At 46.5% G+C, this 19,023-nt stretch overlaps 1 protein-coding gene across 1 annotated transcript in view; it reads right to left on the minus strand.

Annotated features, from left to right (window-relative positions):
- The window catches only part of EHD4 (EH domain containing 4), a 92,885-nt gene that overhangs the window by 37,328 nt on the left and 36,534 nt on the right, over positions 1-19,023 (minus strand). The window contains exon 3 of the mRNA XM_082453108.1: positions 13,026-13,123. Within this exon, the coding sequence (XP_082309234.1) occupies positions 13,026-13,123 (98 nt within the window). The remainder of the gene's footprint in view (positions 1-13,025; positions 13,124-19,023) is intronic.

A 19,023-nucleotide genomic window follows, 5' to 3' on the forward strand; every position in this document is an offset into this window, starting at 1 on the left:
TCTTCCTCTTCCCAATACCCTTTTTTTTTTTTTAAAGGATTTTATTTATTTATTTGGCTGTGTTGGGTCTTCGTTGCTGCACGTGGACTTTCTCTAGTTGCGGTGAGCAGGGGCTACTCTTTCATTGCGGTGCGCGTGCTTCTCATTGTGGTGGCTTCTCTTGTCGCACAGCACAAGCTCTAGGTGCACGGGCTTTAGTAGCTGTGGCACATGGGCTCAGTAGTTGTGGCTCGCGGGCTCTAGAGTGCAGGCTGAGGAGTTGTGGCTCACGGGCTTAGTTGCTCCGCGGCATGTGGGATCTTCCCGGACCAGGGCTCGAACCCGTGTCCCCTGCATTGGCAGGCGGATTCTTAACTACTGCGCCACCAGGGAAGTCCCCCACTACCCTTGGAATGAGAATGCAGGCAGCGTGTACTATCTTTCCCAAAGACTACTACCAAAAACCACTAAAGGAAAAAAACCCAGGAGGTTTGGTGTGTGTAGGGGAGAAGTGTCAGTTATGTGGAAATGTGCCCCACGTGGTACCTTTCCCCAGTGCTGTCTTCTCAGTGTGTGTGTGTGTGTGTGTGAGAGAGAGAGAGAGACAGACAGACAGACAGACAGACGGGCAAGGGTGTTTATGTCATTGCCTCTTGTGGTTAACATCCCGTCTGAGGGTTGACTGGGCTCAGCTGGGTGGGTCTCGATTGGGGTCTGCCATGAGGTGAAAGTCAGGTGGCAGTTGGGGCTGGAATCATCTTAAGGCTCAACTGAGCTGGTCCTCCATGGCTTTGCTCCTATCTCAGCTGGGCCAGTCAGAGGCTGCCTGAGCCTCTCGGCTGCCCCATGTGACTAGCTTGGGCTTCCCTCACAGTATGGTGGTCTCAGGGCAGCTGGACTTTTAAAATAGTGGTTGGCTTCCCAAGAATAAACATGCCAAAAGCTCCAGGTGGAACCTTCAGGGCTTCTTATGACTTAGACGTGGGAAGTTATATAGCATCACTTCTGCTGAATTCTACTGATCAAAAAGTGAGCCAGAGGCCATCCCAGATTCAAGGGCATGAATACTGGAAGGCATGGTTCATGGTTGGCAGTGGTGGAAGCAAGAGGCATCTTTGGAGACTGGCTACCACGCTAGCTATAGGACTGTGGACTTAACTTATTTGTGTCTCAGTCTTCTCTCCTATAGAATGGGAGAGCAGTTCCTACGTCACACAGCTTTTGTAAGCAGCAAATGAGTTAATAATATATGGAAAACACTTAACAATGCACCGTGTAAGTGTCAGCTATATTATTAGTACTAAAAAGAGTAAGGAGCAAAACTTTTCTCTGATTAATCTCTGTATCCCAATGTCTATGAAATGTTTTATGATCATAAGCTGCTCTCTATGGGAAGTAAGAGAAGGACTCTTTCTCCAATTTAAAAAAAAAAAATCGTTTTTCATTTAAAAGTCCAGGTAGGTTTAAAGTTTGGGTAGAAGCAGTCATTTCTCACGATCGAGTATGCATTTAAGGTATTAACAAAAACTAAAAACATCTTCCAGGGCTTGGCAAATGCCATTCTGAGTCACGGTCATGACGCGCTCACAGGAGGGGCAGAAGCAGACACACTCATGGTGTGGAATTTCCTGTGGCACCGGCGGAAAAGGAGCCTGAATGTGTTTGTCAGCAAACTTCCCCGAAACAAAAAGAAACCAGGATTTCCTGTTGGAGGCCCAAGAAGCGAGTGATGTCCAGGACCTCACAACCCAACCTCAGACTGGCCTTAGCTCTGGCCAGAAAACAGGGTCTGCCAACAAATTCATCAGCAGTCAGCCCCAGGCACTGGGGGATGCACCCTTTTCTGTTGTTGCCAAATTCAAACAAAGCGCAGAGACAAGTCATTGAGCTCAAGCTCTAAATATAAAAATGGCTTCATGATCCGAGCCTGTGGACGTAAGTTCTACCCTACAGAATTCCTACAGAATTCTCTACCATGTCATCCTCTACCTCATACTCCTCAGTATTCCACGCAGCCTCCAGGATAAACCCAGTCTCCTGACGTGTGCGTCCACCCGCCACATGCACACACTCCAGCCACAGGCATGACTCACATTCCTCCAAAGGGCTCTGAGCTCACACATCTTCCCGTTCTTGCAACCTCTTTCCATTGTCTCAAGGAGAATAACAATAGTTAGGGCAGCCAGGTTATCTTTCCCTTGACTGTGCACCAGACAGGTACTGTGACAAGATGTCACATCAACTCACTTTATCCTCACCTCATCCTGTACGGCCCTGACCTTGCGGGTTGATGAACTCACGCATTTACCTGGAGTCACTGATCAAGAAGAGCTGCATCATAAGGTCAGACATACAGATCAATGAAATAGAATTGAGAGTCCAGAAATAAACCTCCACATTTATAGCCAACTGATTTTCAATAAGGGTGCCAAGACAATACAATGGGGAAAGTACTGTCTTTTTAACAAATGGTGCTGGGACAACTAGATACACACATGCGAAAGAATGAAGGCGGGCCCTAAAGTCACACCATATACAAAAATTAACTTAAAATGGATCAATGACCTAAATGTAAGTGCTAAAACTATAAACCTCTTAGAAAAATATAGGAGTAAATTTTCATGAGCTTGGGTTAGGACAAAAGCACAAGTGGCAAAAATTTAAGCAGATAAATTAGACCTCATTAAAATTAAGAACTTTTAATGCTTCAGGCTAGACCATAAAGAAAGTGAAAAGACAACCCAGAAAATGAGACAAAATATTTGCAAGTCATATATTTGACTAGTACATAGAACATATAAAGAATGTTAAAACTCGGGTTTCCCGGGTGGCGCAGTGGTTAAGAATCCGCCTGCCAACACAGGGGACACGGGTTCTAGCCCTGGTCCGGGAAGATCCCACATGCCTCAGAGCAACTAAGCCAGTGTGCTACAACTACTGAGTCTGCGCTCTAGAGCCCGTGAGCCACAACTACTGAGCCCGCATGCCACAACTACTGAAGCCCACATGCCTAAAGCCCGTGCTCCGCAACAAGAGAAGCCACCTCAATAAGAAGCCCGCACACCGCAACGAAGAGTAGCCCCTGCTTGCCACAACTAGAGAAAGCCCGCACACAGCAACGAAGACCCAACGTAGCCAAAAATGAAAATAAATTAATTAAAAAAAAAAGAATGTTAAAACTCAACAATTAAAAGACAAATAATCCAATTAAAAATGGGCAAAGCCTCTACATATACATTTCTTCAAAGAAAATATAGAAGTGGTCACAAAGCACATGAAAAGATGCTCAACATCATTAACCGTTAGAGAAATTCAAATTGAAACCACACTGAAATACCCCTTCATACCTATGAGGCTCTAAGCAAAATGATAGTGTTGATGAGAATGTGGAGAAACTGGAACCCTCATACACTACTGGTGTATGAAAATATAAAATGATGCAGTCACTTTGGAAAACAGTCTGGCAGTTTCTCAAAACATTAAATACTGAGTTACCATATGATTCAGCAATTGTGCTCCTAGATTTATACCCAAGAGAATCAAGAACATACGTTTTCTCACTCTCTTTTTTTTTGCCTGTGCCCTGTGCCATGTGGGATCTTAGTTCCCTGACCAGGGATCAAACCCTCCCATGCCCCCTGCAGTAGAAGTGCAGAGTCTTAACCACTGGACCGTCAGGGAAGTCCCAAGAATGCACATTTTCACAAAAACTCATACATGAATGATCATAGCAGCATTATTCAAAATAGCCAAAAAAGTGCAAACAACCCGAATATTCACCAACTTATGAATGAATAAAACGTGGTACAGCTGTACAATGGAATTTTTATTCAGCCATAAAAAGGAATGAAGCACTGTTTGACTCAGATGAACCTTGAAAACATTATGCTAAGTGAAAGGAGCCAGACACAAGGGCCACATGCTGTATGATTCCATTTATATGAAATGTCCAGAGTAGGTAAATCCAGAGACAGAAGGTAGATTAGTGGTTGCCAGGGTCTGAGGGGAGGAGAATGGGTAGCGGTTGCTAATGAGGACAACGTTTCTTTGTGGGGTGATGAAAATTTTCTAAAATTCATTGTGGTGATGGTTGCACAACTCTGTAAATATACAAAAAAAACCCAAAAACCCCACTGAATTGTTCAGAGAGAGAGAGAGAAAATGCAGATTTTTTAAAAAAGGGGAAGAAGAGTCCCTTCCCTTAGCAGCTTTGCTGACAGCCTACTTCCCATACCCCACTTCTTGTTCAGAACTCCTGTAATGCACAGGGTCAGAGTGGCTTGTTTGCAGGTCCAACCACCCCAGCCAAGTGTGCGCACCAGGGCCAGGGGCTGTGCCTCATTCCTTTTGAATCCAGGACAGTGCTTGGCACCCAGCAGGCAATCAATATAAATGTGTGTTGAATGAATAGTCTCTAGCACGCCCCTACTACTACCCATTGCTTTTTAGACCATCACTTCTAAAATAAAGGAGTGCCAAAAAGATCACACACACAATATCTGTCCATTATTTTAAAATTCTTTTTCCACCAAATATTTTTTAAACCGGATGATCAATTAGTGTTGTCCCTTTTCCACTTCCAGAGAGACATGTGATTTCAAAATTTAAAAGCTAATTATCAAAAAAAAAAAAAAAAGCTAATTATCAATAAAATGACCGAGGTACGGGGAAAAAAGGTAAAAATGCTTAGCCAAACACAGCATATTCAGTCCCTGAACAACAAATTCCACATTTCAAATAACTTGACAAAAATTTACCCTACTCTGAGACAGAAGACTTTAAGAGGCAAGAAACCAGTACCAACCAATATTAAATTCAGCCTTTGAAAACTCCGGCCTACACCACCACCACCACATTGAGATGGTGAGAGTAATAATAACAGCTAACATTTATTGAGCACTTACTATGTGCTAGGCTGGGTATTATTTTCTGCTTTCTAGGTATTAACTCAGTTACAACAGCATTATGTGGTAGGTACTATTATTACCCTCATTTCCCATAGAGATTCACAACTTTCCCAAGGCTGCATGGCTAGTAGATGGCTGAGCTAAACTGGAACCCAGGAAGTCCAATTCTCCTGCCCACGTGCTTCCCGCTATATGACATAGGACAGCCCACAGGGACTTCAGTCCCTTGACTGGACCTAGGAAAGCAACATGTTTGACTCTGGGTTTACAGACTGAATAGTGTAGGTTCTAAAAAAAGGCCTCAGAAAAAACCATGAATATGCAGGAACTGAAATCCATGGGTGAATATCTGATACTTGAAAGTCTATTCTTTTATATATCCTTTATATATCAGGTGGAAAATATCTGAATAGACAACATGGTCAGCCAAAACCTGCAAAACCTTGACCTGCCCCCCTCTGCAAGGCCGCCACCTTCTGAACTTTCAGCCACAGGCCTCTGTCACCTTCCGAGACTGTGGCTCTCCCACATCACCCCTTCTCATTAAGTTCAATGCCTTATCTATTTCCTTCCTGGCACTCACCACTATTTACAATGATTTTATTCATCTGTTTACCTGCTTTTCTTGTCTGACTCTCCCATCAGAATGTAAATTCCATAAGGGCAGTGACCATGTCCATCTTTTTTGCCTAGTGTTTGTTGAATGAATAATAATTCTCTATGTAGGTGACAGTTTTCTTTCAGAACAATCTGGTGCATCAGTGACTGGCTGGATGACCACACTAGGCTGTAGCAACTCCAAGGCAGGGGTGGTACCTTGTTCATCTTTATGCTCCCAGTTCCCAGCTTAGTACCTGGCACACAGGAGCTCATTGCGTCTCAACTGAACTTGTTCATTAATGAACTGCTGTCAACGTGGAGGGCAGTCTCTATTGGAGTACCTCAAGGCTCCACCTTGGGTCTTGTCTGCTCAACTTCTAGATCCAAGGGCGAAGGTATAAGGGCATGTTGATGAAGCCTGGGGATGCCTTAGAGCTGGAAGGAGCTGCAGTGGACAGGGAGAGGAGCTAAGAAAGCCTCAACAGTCGTAAACCCAGAAGCCCAGAAACAAAACAAAAAATTAAGAAACCCTGTACCAGGGTGGGAGGAGGGAGAATTAGATGAAGGTAGTCAAAAGGTAAAAAATTCCAGTTATAAGACAAATAACTACTAGTGATATAATGTACAACATGATAGAGATAATTAACACTGCTGTATGTTATAAATGAAAGTTGAGTTCTCATCACAAGGAAAAGAATTTTTTCTATTTCTTTAATGTTGTATCGGTGTAAGATGATGGATGTTCATTAAACCTATTGTGTAACCATTTCATGATGTATGTAAGTCAGATCCTTATGTGGTACCCCTTAAGCTTATACAGTGCCATATGTCAATTCTATCTCAATAAAACTGAAAAAAAAAACCCAACAACAACCCTGTACCAACCACAGGATGGGAAGGCAGGGACAGGAGTAGCACCTGTAATGAGGGTCACATGTCCAGTGAGCTCAGGTGACCGCAGTCTGAGATGCTGGGATGGTCCTGAGCCGTGTCTGTATTGGGTGGTGGTGAACAGAAAGAAGGAGGGGATAGTGCTGCCTCGACTCTCCCTTTATTTAATGATTATTTCTACTCTTATTTATACTACTACCCAAGTAAGGTCTGAACTTCTTCTCCTGGGGTACTCGGCAGGCATGGCAGGCCCCCCTCAGAAACTCTCTGTGAAGTCCAGCCTTGGGCTGTGTGGTCCACCTGAAGCACAAGAAGCACCTGCCGTAACCGCCTGGCCCTGGGAGCCGCTGGCCTCTTCGGCCTCCAGCTCTCAGCTCTCCAGGCGCTTCTCAGAAGAGCCTCTGCTGCTCTTGAACCTGGCTAACATCTCGCTCCAAGGCTTCTCGCTCTTCCAGGGAAGAAGACTCAGTCCTCCGTGTATGTGTGTGTTTTCCGCTCTAGTCCTCCCTGTCCCCAAAGCACAAGAGGGGAAGTCAGTCTTACCTGGACATTTCTAAATGTTCTCTCTCCTGTCTTGCGCAGCCTTCAAAATCTGGTCTTTTGTCTTTCAAGCTCAAAAAATGTGTCAAGGAGGTGTGTTTGGACTTCCCTGATTACAGTTTTCGTCATCGCTATTTTTTTTAGCATCTTTAATGATTACCAGTTGGATTTCCATTCCCTGTTTCCTGTTCTGTCAATTCTTTTGTGATGTTATGTTTGGGCACCTCCACTGTGTTGGCATATCCTTGAAATGACCTGCTCACGTGTACCTGTCAGTACTCAGATGCCTTTTTTATTCTTGAGTGCTTTCCTTAATGCTGCCAAAATCAGGAGGACGTAAGGACGTCTACATGTAAATGTTAAGACATTAATCAATGATTTTGAAGCTAATGTTATGGCCTATTACGTTATTTGAAGCACAGTTAGATCTCTTCTGTTTCATGCATTATCATCATTGATTGCTTTTACTAGCAGGACATTTTCTGCCCTTCTATTTTTCACTGTCTTCTCAGTTCTATTCACTGATTTATAATGAGAAAGGCTTATAGAGAGAAGGGCTTAAACATCAGAAGAAGGCACCCTTACACTTTCATTTGACAAGCTGCTGGTCCTATATCTTAGGTCCTAGGTCCTAGGTCTGACCTAGGACTTAGGATCCTTAGACTTTCATTTGACAAGCTGCTGGTCCTAGATCCTAGGTCCTAGGTCTGACCTAGGACTTAGGATCCTTAGACTTTCATTTGACAAGCTGCTGGTCCTATATCTTAGGTCCTAGGTCCTAGGTCTGACCTAGGACTTAGGATCCTTAGACTTTCATTTGACAAGCTGCTGGTCCTAGATCCTAGGTCCTAGGTCTGACCTAGGACTTAGGATCCTTAGACTTTCATTTGACAAGCTGCTGGTCCTAGATCCTAGGTCCTAGGTCTGACCTAGGACTTAGGATCCTTAGACTTTCATTTGACAAGCTGCTGGTCCTAGGTCCGACCTGCTGGTAGATCTGTTGGAAAATTCAGATCAAGAGTTTTTTTCTTCTAGAGTTATTTAAATTTTTAAAAGAGAAAAATTGTACTATTTTTGTTATCAAAGTCAAGTCTGTTGAAGGCTACACAAAACCTCATGCTCTCAGGAAACCACAGGAATAATTACTTGCTGCTAAAATAGCACCTTCCAAATGCTTATGTGTTAAGTAGATGGACAAGTACACCAGCTGCCACATTAGAATTTTTCACAGACTTCTCTTTGTCAGACAGGGACGTTATAATTGCAGCCAGAACCCAGAGGTTTGTACCACGCAGTTGGGAACACACTTGTGTTCATGTCAAGTCCAGAAATAAATCCTAGGTGATGTTTAGGTTCAGCTCGACATAAACAGTATTTTAGGAAGCAAACAGTTCAGGAGCCGGAATAATAAGAGATTGGGAATGAAAATAAGGATGTGTGGGTAAATGTGCTCTTTTCTTATCACATAGAGTCAAAAATCTGGACGCCATCATCAGGGCAAAGGATGTTCTCAAGACTGAACCTGGTCAGATTTCACCCACCCACTTCAAGAAAATAACTTAGAAAATCTTAAGAACTCAAACATTTCTTTATTGGCTACAAGAAAAGAACCAAGAAAAGTTTGTAGGAATTTTAGGTAGCTCTTACTTCAGTAGAATAAAGTTATTATTAAAAATATATCAGAATATTTTAATTCCTGCTTGATGGGAATTCTCTATGTCAGGCAAGAAAACTACAAGTTAGTATCTAAGCTCACCCTTTTGTTCCTAAAGATTTTCTGTTAACTATAATTAAGCTAAGGAACGTCAGAAGGGTAATGGGTTTCCATATGGAGTAGTATACTAAAAATTGCTTCAAAATCAATTACTCTAGTGGGTTTTATGTATCCAAAGAGGAGATTTAGACAACATTTACTCCCCTCCAATGCTGACTATGCATTCTTGTTTCACTCTGGAGCACAGAGCAGGGACCTGACTTCTAGGGTCCTTCTGCTGATGAGAAGGCTGTGCCAAGACACATTCTAATTGGTAAAGGTCACTTCTAACATAAGAGTGGGTTTGCCATGTTTTGCCTCAAACTGAACACCCCAAAATACGAATCATCATGTAGAAATGTCAACTGTTTCTTCTGGTCACCTATGACTTTGGCCAAGAGAAGAGCAATGTCCTCTGTGTGATCACACTTGCCCCCTCTACTCAGCACAGAGTAAAAAGGAAGCAGGCGTATGACGTCACGAGAGAGAAGAATGAACAAGGAAGAAGGGAGCCACAGGTAAGGGGAGGCACGTGGCTGAAGCCGGGTTCAGGACTCCTTCCTGGAGATATATCCTCACTAGGCCATCTGGTTCCCAGAGCTCGGGGTACCTGGGCAGTTCCCTGGGGGTGCCCAAGGGCTGCCAGTGATGACGAGGCCAGCTCCCCAGCCTAGGTCCCTCCTTCCCTGTTCGACCACCAGCAACGTAGCACGACGCTCCACTGCCCCACCTGCCGTCTGCCTCATCCCGTGCGGATGGGGAGAACTCTGAGCGTGATGCAGTCAGCAGGTCTTCTTGGAGGTGCTCTGCAGTCACCCCATGCTCATCGCCTCCTCCTGCGGCTGCACTGTCTGCTCAGTGTGTGCTCAGCCAGGGCTGCACAACCCTGCAGGCTGGAGGGTGGACTAGGTCCACACAGCAGCGTCAGCCTGCAGCCCGCATCCCCTCAGCTTGTTCTCCAAACGCGGCGCCTCGTTAACAGCTTTTACTCTGTCCGCTCCCCGGATGTCAAGCCTGGTTGCCCATCTGCCCAGCAGCTGGGGAAAGAATTCTTACAGTCGCTGTTAGGCTCCGCTTTCCCAGAGGAGCGAGGGCGAGGGGTTCCCCAGTCAGGGCTGGGCTCCTGTCTGTGCAGGACCGTGTGCAGGTTTAACTCAGCAAGTCCCAAATGAAGAGCACACTGTAGACACACAGCAAGGGCTCAATACCTGGCGGCTCTTCTCATACTGCTACTGTGAATACACACTTCAAGGAGACGCTACATGTGTAAGAGGGACCTGCTCGATGAGACTCTGCCTGCTGAGGGTTAATCCATCAACTGCACTAAGGGGACGAGGAGGAGGGGCAGCAGCTGCCCCCTTCCTCTCTCACAGACGAAACACCCGTCAGGGAGGCAAAGCCCCACCAATAAGGTCAATGGCGGATGTTTCAAATGTTCTGTGGGGTCGCAGTTTGTCCCCGTGCCTCATCCAGTGTTAACACAGATGACTGGCGAAGGTGGTGCTGTGATTTAGGAGCTGGAGGGATGGAAGCAGACAGGAGCGTGTGTGAGAAGGCAGCGCTGTTTGCAATAGTTTAAACTGAAGCAGCTTTAAAACAGTACACATTCTTTGGGGTTGAAACTGTCAGCTAAGTGACTCCAACCAGCCACGGTGCCCGAACACGGTATGGCACCTAAGCCTGGGGACCCTGGCCACAGTGCCCGGTTGGCCGCTCTGGGTCCTTCCCCATCAGCTGCTGTCTGTCAGGGTGGCAGGGACCAGCTGACTGGTTGGAACCATACGTGCTATTTCTGGGCATAGGATGTGAAGAAGGACAAGCCACAGTAAGTCAGGATATGAGTCAGTTATTATAAAGTGTTAAAAAGAACTGTCTTCAAAGCATCCTGAGAGCATTACACCACGCTAACTACTCTTTAGGAGCTATAGGTTGAAAGACACTTAGAATCACTAAGCCCAGGAGAAACCCTGAAGAACATGGATGATTAGCATTGGTCAAAGGCCTGCCAATGAAAAGGAATGGATAAGGCTGAAGCTAAAATCCAGAGGTCCTAAAATGTAGAGGCAAAAAGAAAATTTCCAGGACCACATATATCTCCGGCATACTTCCGTCAGACACGCAGAAGCAGTGGAAACATAGGCAGCTTGAAAAAGCTGTGGGACGTGGGTTTGCTTTACTTTCCTTTTAAAACAAGACATTGTATTTGCAGAGCAATGTTTAATGGGGCCAAATTAATGGTCCTAAATTGGTTTTTAAAAAAAATCTATTGGCACCGAGGTGTAAAGATACAAAAAAGATGTCTCTCTGGAGTGCTGTCTGCAAGAGGAAAAATTATTAACCACACGACATCCACAAATCAGTTAAATAAATGACGTTATGTCCCTTTGATAGAACCTAAGCACCTGTCAAAAGGAATAAAGTAATTTAAATATACTGGCATAGAATGATCCGCGATAGCTGTTATGGCAAAAAATCAAGTTGTAGCAAATGTGCATGGCAATCACATTTCTGTTAAAAAAGGTATGTTTGTATATGCAGAAGAAAAAGCCACTAAGGAGCTGGAGAAAACCATTAACAACTGTTATTTGTGGCTTTTTCTACAAGTGCAATGTTCTTGGAGGCCTCAGGGAGGCCCACTAAGTCCCTGAACGAATGGGTGAAGGCACAGCAAGGCAGTCGGAGGCTGCAAAATCAGCATTTCTCAAACGGCATGAGAAGAGAGGGCTTATAGACATGGGGAGCCCTTTCTTTAACCCTGTCACGGGACCCTCGCTTTCTAGCTCCCAGGTGTGTCCCAGGGCCTGTGTAACGTTCTTCAGCTTCGGGAGTGGGGCAGTTCACTGGCTGGCCATAACCCCACTGCTCCTGTTCACGGGCTGTAAAGAGTTACCAGTGAGAAGTAACAGCACCAACACATCCACTCCAGCCTCTCCCTCCCAGCAAAGCCTCCAGGAACTGTCCTCTGTTTCAAGGGCCAGGGCGAGGGAACTTGACCTGCCTCTGGGACCACAGGAATCCATACTAGTGCCCTCCCTGTCAGGAATTTCCTCTCTGTAAGTAAACAGTCCTCTGGTCTGCTCCCGATAGCCCCTTTACCGGGAAGGTGGGGGGAGACCGCAGGCCCATCTGTTTAACCACAGTGCACGGGTCTGGACACAGTACTGCCTCAGCCTTGTGTTGTGAAGGCTGAAGAAGCCCAGACGTCACTGTTCTTCACAAGCGTTTTCCGTTCTCCACAAATCTCCTCTGAGCGCCTTATTGTCTCTCCTTTCCCACCCCAGAGCTTCCCTTAGGTAATTCCTATTCATCCTCCAGATTCCGGCTCCAATGTCTCTTCCTCTGGAGAGCCCTTCCCAACACATCAAGGCCAGATATCCTCCTTACACTCTGATAGACAGTCCCCATCGAAGAGTGAGTATCCCAGCTCTTGTTCTCTATTTATTTCTGTGATAACGAAACTAATGTCCATCTTCCTTGTTAGAACACAAGCTCCTCCAGGGCAGAAACTGCACCTGTTCTTTCTGCATCCCCAGTGTGCAGTACAGCGTCTGGCACCAAGCAGATAGCAATAAAGGCTCACTCAGTAGAAGCCTGCTGGGCTTCCCTGGTGGCGCAGTGGTTGAGAATCTGCCTGCCAATGCAGGGGACAAGGGTTCGAGCCCTGGTCTGGGAAGATCCCACATGCCGCGGAGCAACTAGGCCCGTGAGCCACTACTACTGAGCCTGTGCGTCTGGAGCGTGTGCTCCGCAACAAGAGAGGCCGCGACAGTGAGAGGCCCGCGCACCGCGATGAAGAGTGGCCCCCGCTCGCCGCAACTAGAGAAAGCCCTCATACAGAAACGAAGACCCAACACAGCCAAAAAATAAATAAATTAATTAATTAAAAAAAAAATAGAAGCCTTCTGCAGAGGTGACTGGGGTGGAATACACAGCAATGGTGGAGGGAGGAAGAGCAGCTGGGAGGGCTCTCTCCCTTGCTGTCACTAGCTGGCCTTCTTTATTTTTTGTCATGTGTCCAAGTGAGTGGTCAGCAAGTGGTCCCCTCTTAAAGTCTGAAGATTTATGTGAGGTGGGTACTAGTATTACATGACGGTGTTTAAAGGAATTAAGAGGTTATGGCTAAGGCTCCAGAAAGTTCCACAGTTGAAAGAGCAGAACCTTTGACCATATGATTTACTGGTTATTTCCTGGGACCTCTTCAGCTCTGGACCCTGAGGCTGCCCAGGGATGCTGGGGGTGCCCTGGAGGATGGATAGAATACAACAGGGGCAGAAATCCTCTGCCAACATCAGAGAAAGACTCAGCCAGCCCCAGGTGGGGAGTGGGAGGCACGGAAGGGCAGGGTGGGCACTGACCTCGGCTGATGCGCTGCTTCTCCCCAGACAGGATGCCGGGGCTGTCGATGATGCTGATGCTCTTCAGGACCTGATTGGGCAGCTGGGAGCACATGAATCTGGAAGAAAGGGATCAAAGGTGGGATCAGAACCTGCACGTTGCAGAGTGCTCTGTCCTCGGAGCTCCTTGGCCTCTCCTGGCTACTGACATCTTCTGAAAAGCGGGGGCTTGGAGGAGATTGATGGCCCCTCCACTGGAGACTAGATGCTGGTCCACAGGGCAGCTATCGGAGGGTGGCCTGGCACCGGCTGCTCCCTACCACCAGATCCCTTACTGTTAATTTTATTTTAGCTAATGTTTATTGAACACAGGTATTTTACAAACATCATCTCATTTGTTCCTCATATTAATCTCATGAGGAAGACATTACCATTTACCTCCGGGAGGTTATGTAACTTGCTCAGGGTCACTCAGAGCTAAGCTTTAAACCCAGGTCGGTGTGACTCCAAAGGCCACCAGCCCCACCCACCCCTCCTCTATCCTGCTCCTTAGACAAATGTCCCAGGCTTTTCCTCCCCGGGAATCCCATGCTTCCTTCAGGGTCACTGCCCCACTAGGCTGGAGTATCCCAAGCTCTGTCCAGCCCCTGCTCACTCCCAAATGTGACAGCAGAGGTGCTAGGGCCTGTTTTCACTGCCTGATGCCCCAGGGACATGCTACGGCTCCAGGCTCAGGGTGGGGCAAGCACCTGTGGGCAACACCCCAAATCCTCCAGGTGCTTCGGTGCCCTAAGAGTGGACGAAGGGGCAGGGGTGGGCAGGGCCCTGGCCAAGCATCTCCCAGCCTCCTTCCTTGTCCATCACCTTCCCGATACCACCTCCTCCTTCTCATCCCCATCCCTCTGCTGTGGTTCCAGTCGGCTGCCCTGGTGTTGGCCTTGGAAGCAGAGTGAAGTGGCAGGAAAATTGCGGCCTGTGTGTCAGCAGACCTGGGTTCAGGTTCAGCTCATCCTTTGCCAATAACTTGCCTGGGACCCTGGGCAAGGGCTTCCCCATTCTGGGCCTCAGTTTTCTCATGTGTCAATGGAGACACTTGGACCCGGGGCTGGCGAGGTTCTTTTAGCTTTAACACGGTGTAACTCTAGAGGACCAGAGGGAAATGCTTTGTTACTTCCACCCCAGGCAACCTGGGGGGATCTCCGTTAGGAACTGTGTATGTTTTAATGCAGAAACTAGAGTGTCTCTCCTTCTCCTATATTGTAAATGGCTAGCTTTGGTATCTGTGTGGGCAGAAGGCTTGAAAATCCTTGGGGAAAGCTCAGTTCTTCCATTCAGTGGAAAAGGTGGGATTACTCAGAAAGTAAATATGCTGGGAATGCAGGAGAGGGAGGCCTGCCCGGCTCTCACAGCGCACACACGTGGACAGCACAGCCCCTGGGCAGGCGTGGGCAGGCGTGGGCATGCGTGGGCAGCCCTGAGAGAGACGTGCAATTACTGACATTGCAAATGAACTTTCACTGAAGGTGCTTGGGACAAGTTTCTCAGACATTGTTTCCCACATTTTCAAGTCAGCCCAGGAAGATGTAGGAATGATAACTATGATCATTTTGCAGCTGGAAAAGTTGAAGCACAGAGCAGTTACGACATGCGAGGCCATGCCGCTAATGCGTGGCTGGCTGGGGACTGCAGCCTGAAATTTCTGATGTCAGGTGAGTAGAACTCAACCTGTAAAGTTAAAAACCTCATAACATTAAAAATAAGGGGTCAAGTTAATTTATGAGAAGCCCCTCATTTCTGATTTTCTCCTGCCCCTCCACCTTTATAAACCTCACTGCCCAACACTCAGATAGCAGATCTGTGAGAATAAAGTGCACCGGGGTCACTACACATTCTCTGTAAGTTCACAGAGCAAAAAATGCCATATTCGAGTCTCTAGAACTGGGGTAGGAACAGAGTTCTGAGCACATCTGTGGTGGACTGCATTTCCTGTGGTAATTCGGTCTCTTATCATAGTCCCATCCTTTTTATCAGACGGCTCAAGACATCTGGCAATGCTGAGAAAACTGCACATATGTGAAACTTTTTCACATAAAGTATTCCTGTGAGAGGCAGACCTTTTTCCAGAACCACAAGCTCACACTTGATACCAATTTTTCCAAAACACAGAACCCCTGGATTCTAATGTGAAGTTAACAGAGGGATTCAAAATTTAGAAACCATCCACTCCCTCCGTACAAAGAGACAAGGTTTCAACAACTCCCATGCCTCCTGACGTGACAGCAGAGACAAAATGTGTGAGCCACAAAACAAGATGGTCTGATGTGGTGACATCGCCACGCAACATACAGGAAGCAGGCCCAGGGCCAGGAGGGATGACTGCAGACAAAAGGGGGGAGGGGAAGGGGGAGGGGGGAGAAAAGAAGAGGGAGGGGAAGGAGGATGGGGGGGAGGAGTGGGGGAGGAGGGGGATGGGAGGGGAGGGGGAGGAGGGGGATGGGAGGGGAGGTGAGGAGAGGGAGGGGCGGGGAGGGGGAGGAGGGGGAGGTGAGGGGGAGGGGGAGGAGGGGAGGGGGAGGGGAGGGGGAGGGGAGGGGAGCTCTCCAGGGGCACCCCGAGAGGGGGTGACAGGGGTTGTATGTGCAGAGCTGGACTTTGCACAGCCTGCCCAGCATGTGTGTGGGGGAGGTGGGGAGGTGGGCAAAGGAGCACAGGGCACAGTCAGCTTTCAGACCCCTGTGTGGGGGCATGGCCCACACTCTAGGGGTTAGAACCACACATGTGTTTTCTTAAATGGTTGTACTATAATCAGAAAAAACCCTAATGCAATGCTGTTAGAGCAATCTTGTCTTCCTTTGATGTTCCATGAAAGGAAGGTGAAAAGTGGGTTATTTATCGGATATAACACAGTCAGCCTTGGGTCAGGCCTTTCCCACTGATATGACTGCTGCAATGTTTCCAAGCACAGATTTGCTGTCCCAAGATGGATTTCCTACTTCTTTCAGAGGGACTAACAAGCACAAAGTGTACCCATGCGTTGCCTTCTACATTTCACGCGAAATACGCACGTGTGCCAGTTAAGCCCAGGAGCCTCACGTAAGCTTTATGAAATATGTCCCTCACCCAGGGCTGGCTTGATATATTTTATTTTTGATAAAAGGAGAGGAGGAGGGGATCGAACCCTACATTGGACCCGAATTCCCCGTCACCCCACAACCAAGGAAGGCTTAGGGGTAGCAGAGAGGGGGTGAGTAAAGGAATGGTCTGGGCTATAAGGTCTCAGGCCGGTGGCTAGAAGTCCTGCGGCACAGTAAGACAAGGAGGTAAGGGGATTTCAGTTCCTAAAATCACCTCCAAACACTAACATTCCAATTCAATGATCAATATTTTAAAAGAGGCAGGCAGTAGCTTAATAGTGATGTGATCCCCAGTGCAGTGATACCCAGTAGTTGCAGCAATAATCAAATGGCACAAGCATCCACTGACCACTTACTGTGTGCCAGGCACTGTCCTAAGCACTTTCCATTAACGCACTCAATCACGGCCACAACCTTCAGCAGTGGGGCTGTGCGCCTCCATTCTACAAAGAATGAGACTGGGGTGGAGGGGAGCAAATCTGGCCACCCCGAAAATGTGTCTCATTGGCATGAGGATTAATTTAGGCTGATTATTTTTAAGGCCCAGAAAGACTCAGGAAGAATCTTTGACCTCCCCTCTCACTGCCTAAGGAATGTAGACAGAGGACCTGTTCCAGGAAGGGAGCTGTCACCAGAGATAAACACAGTATGAACTAGCTGCGTATATGGGGGGAACCTCGTAAAGTCCGTTTGTTAAAACTCCTCTCTGTGTCCCATTGTCTCTGCATGGCCCAGCGAACATTTGTTTACCGAACATTATTTTCCAGCTCTGTGTCAACTGCCTTCTTCCCCTTACAGGTTCCAAACCACTACCCCCAACATCCTCTTTTGTCTTTAACTGAAGATGGTATTTAAGGTGAGGGCTTCAGCCGTCTGGGGGAGTTAGTTACTCGGTTTTCCTGGATCTCTCCCATGTATACACGTAATTAAATTTTTGTTTGATTTTCTCCTGGTAATCTGGCTCATGTCAACTTAACTCTCGGACCAGCCAGAAGAACCTAGAAGGGTAGAGGAAAATCTCTTCCTCCCCAACAAGGGCACAGAAGGGTCACATGCCATAACTCGCCAAGTCACAGAGCTGGGAGGTGATGGAGCTGGATGCAAACCTGGCAGTTCTGACCCCAGTCCGGCTCTTAACTGTTAGGCTGCTACTGCCATTTCATGCATTTGAATCACTGCTGTTTATCTTTATCAACAGAAGGCAACATCCTAAAATAAAGGAGTGACATGCCATAGCCCTGGAATTCCCCACCAAAGAGGCCCCTTTGTGTGACCTGCTCTCAATCCATTGGTGGAGGGCAGAGCAGTGACAGGGAAGCAGATCTGGTTCTGGCCGTCTTCCTTCTCACTCACCTCTTGGCCTTGGTCAGGTCTCTGAGCAATTCTACCAGCCTGAGGACTCCCAGGTTGTCTTTAGGTTCAAATAAACCTAAGCTTACAATGAAAGAGAGTATGGAGCTGTTTTTGCCCCAGTTCACTTTACTGATAAGAGTAAGATCAGAGAGATTACACGACTTCCTAAATTGGCAGAGTGAATAGCACCCAATATGCAAAAAGACTTTGACAACTAACCTCTAATAACCAATTGTTATTACATGGTCCTACCACAAAGACCTGATCTAAACTTCTACTGCCCAACAGGAATTTAATTTCACATCCAGACTATGAAAAGTCCATGGTTATCCCTTAGACTGAGTCTTAATTGGAACTACCACTTTTACAAGCAAAAAGATGGTTGAAGATTGGCAATTCCATGCAGTTCGACCTAAACATAGACTTTTCTAAATCAAACCTCCCTCTCCCAGCCACCACAGGGGAAAAAGCTGGTTTTCTGGGATGACAGGACCAGGGCTGTGCAGGCAGCTGCCAACAAAGAACAATGGCTTGATGATCCAGGAGCCACCACAAATCCTGAGGTTAAAGATTAACGGGAAGGGCTTCAGGGAGTTTATTATGGATAAGCACACCACAAAACCCAAAACAAACCACCCTCCACCCCTAACCAGTTACTCTCTCATGTTTTAAAAAAAAAATTAGTTTTGCTAGTGAATCAAGAGTGATTCTTGCCAAGAGCCTATTTTTCCTTAATTTCTGTGGCTAAATCATCTGGTGGAGCCAGCATGTGTGTGGACCGATGCTGTTTACTTGCATTAAATCAGTTCTTTAAAAAATCCCAATGGTACTAAGTGACTATGTAATATTCACAGTCTAAAAAAAGTCTATTGAATGAAGCCTCATTCAGTTACAAACATAGAGGTAACGAATAGAGTATAAGTCCAAATGTACATATATATATTCTATTATTGCTAAATCATCATGCAAATTTAAGAGAGCGGAGTTTTTTTGTGTTGCTGTTTTCATTGGTTTGTTTTTATCACACCATCACCACCATCAGGCCTGGCTAAAATGACAGGAGCATTGGAAGTACTGTTTAGATTCCTTCAGCTCAAAAGGAAGTTTCAAAATTTCAAGCCCTAGGGCCAGCAATTAAAGTTATTTTTCAAAGAGAAACAGAGAAGTAAATGAGATTAATAATTTCTTCTGTGGAAGTCTACTATTTAATCCTAAATTGTAGATCCTAAACTGAAAATGATGTCTGTAGCTATCTGGATTTAAAAAAAAAGATTACCATTTTCAGAAAAGTAGATTGAGGGAAAAATTTAACATCCGATCCAAATGCAGGCTGCAGGGCGAAGTGTCAGAGGCCAACTCCTGACATTTCTTGAACTGACCAAAACACGCTGGTGTCCCCCAGGGCTTGTGCCCTCAGTGTGCTGCTGGGTTGTCCCTCCCCTCTGTGAGGTGGAACTGCCTCCTGACAACAGACTTTGGAACCTCAATAACCACATTCCCATGGAGCAACTCTGAGACAGGCTTGCCTGTGG

Source organism: Balaenoptera physalus (assembly GCF_965194825.1).
Source record: "Balaenoptera physalus genome assembly, chromosome: 2".
Taxonomy (NCBI): domain Eukaryota; kingdom Metazoa; phylum Chordata; class Mammalia; order Artiodactyla; family Balaenopteridae; genus Balaenoptera; species Balaenoptera physalus.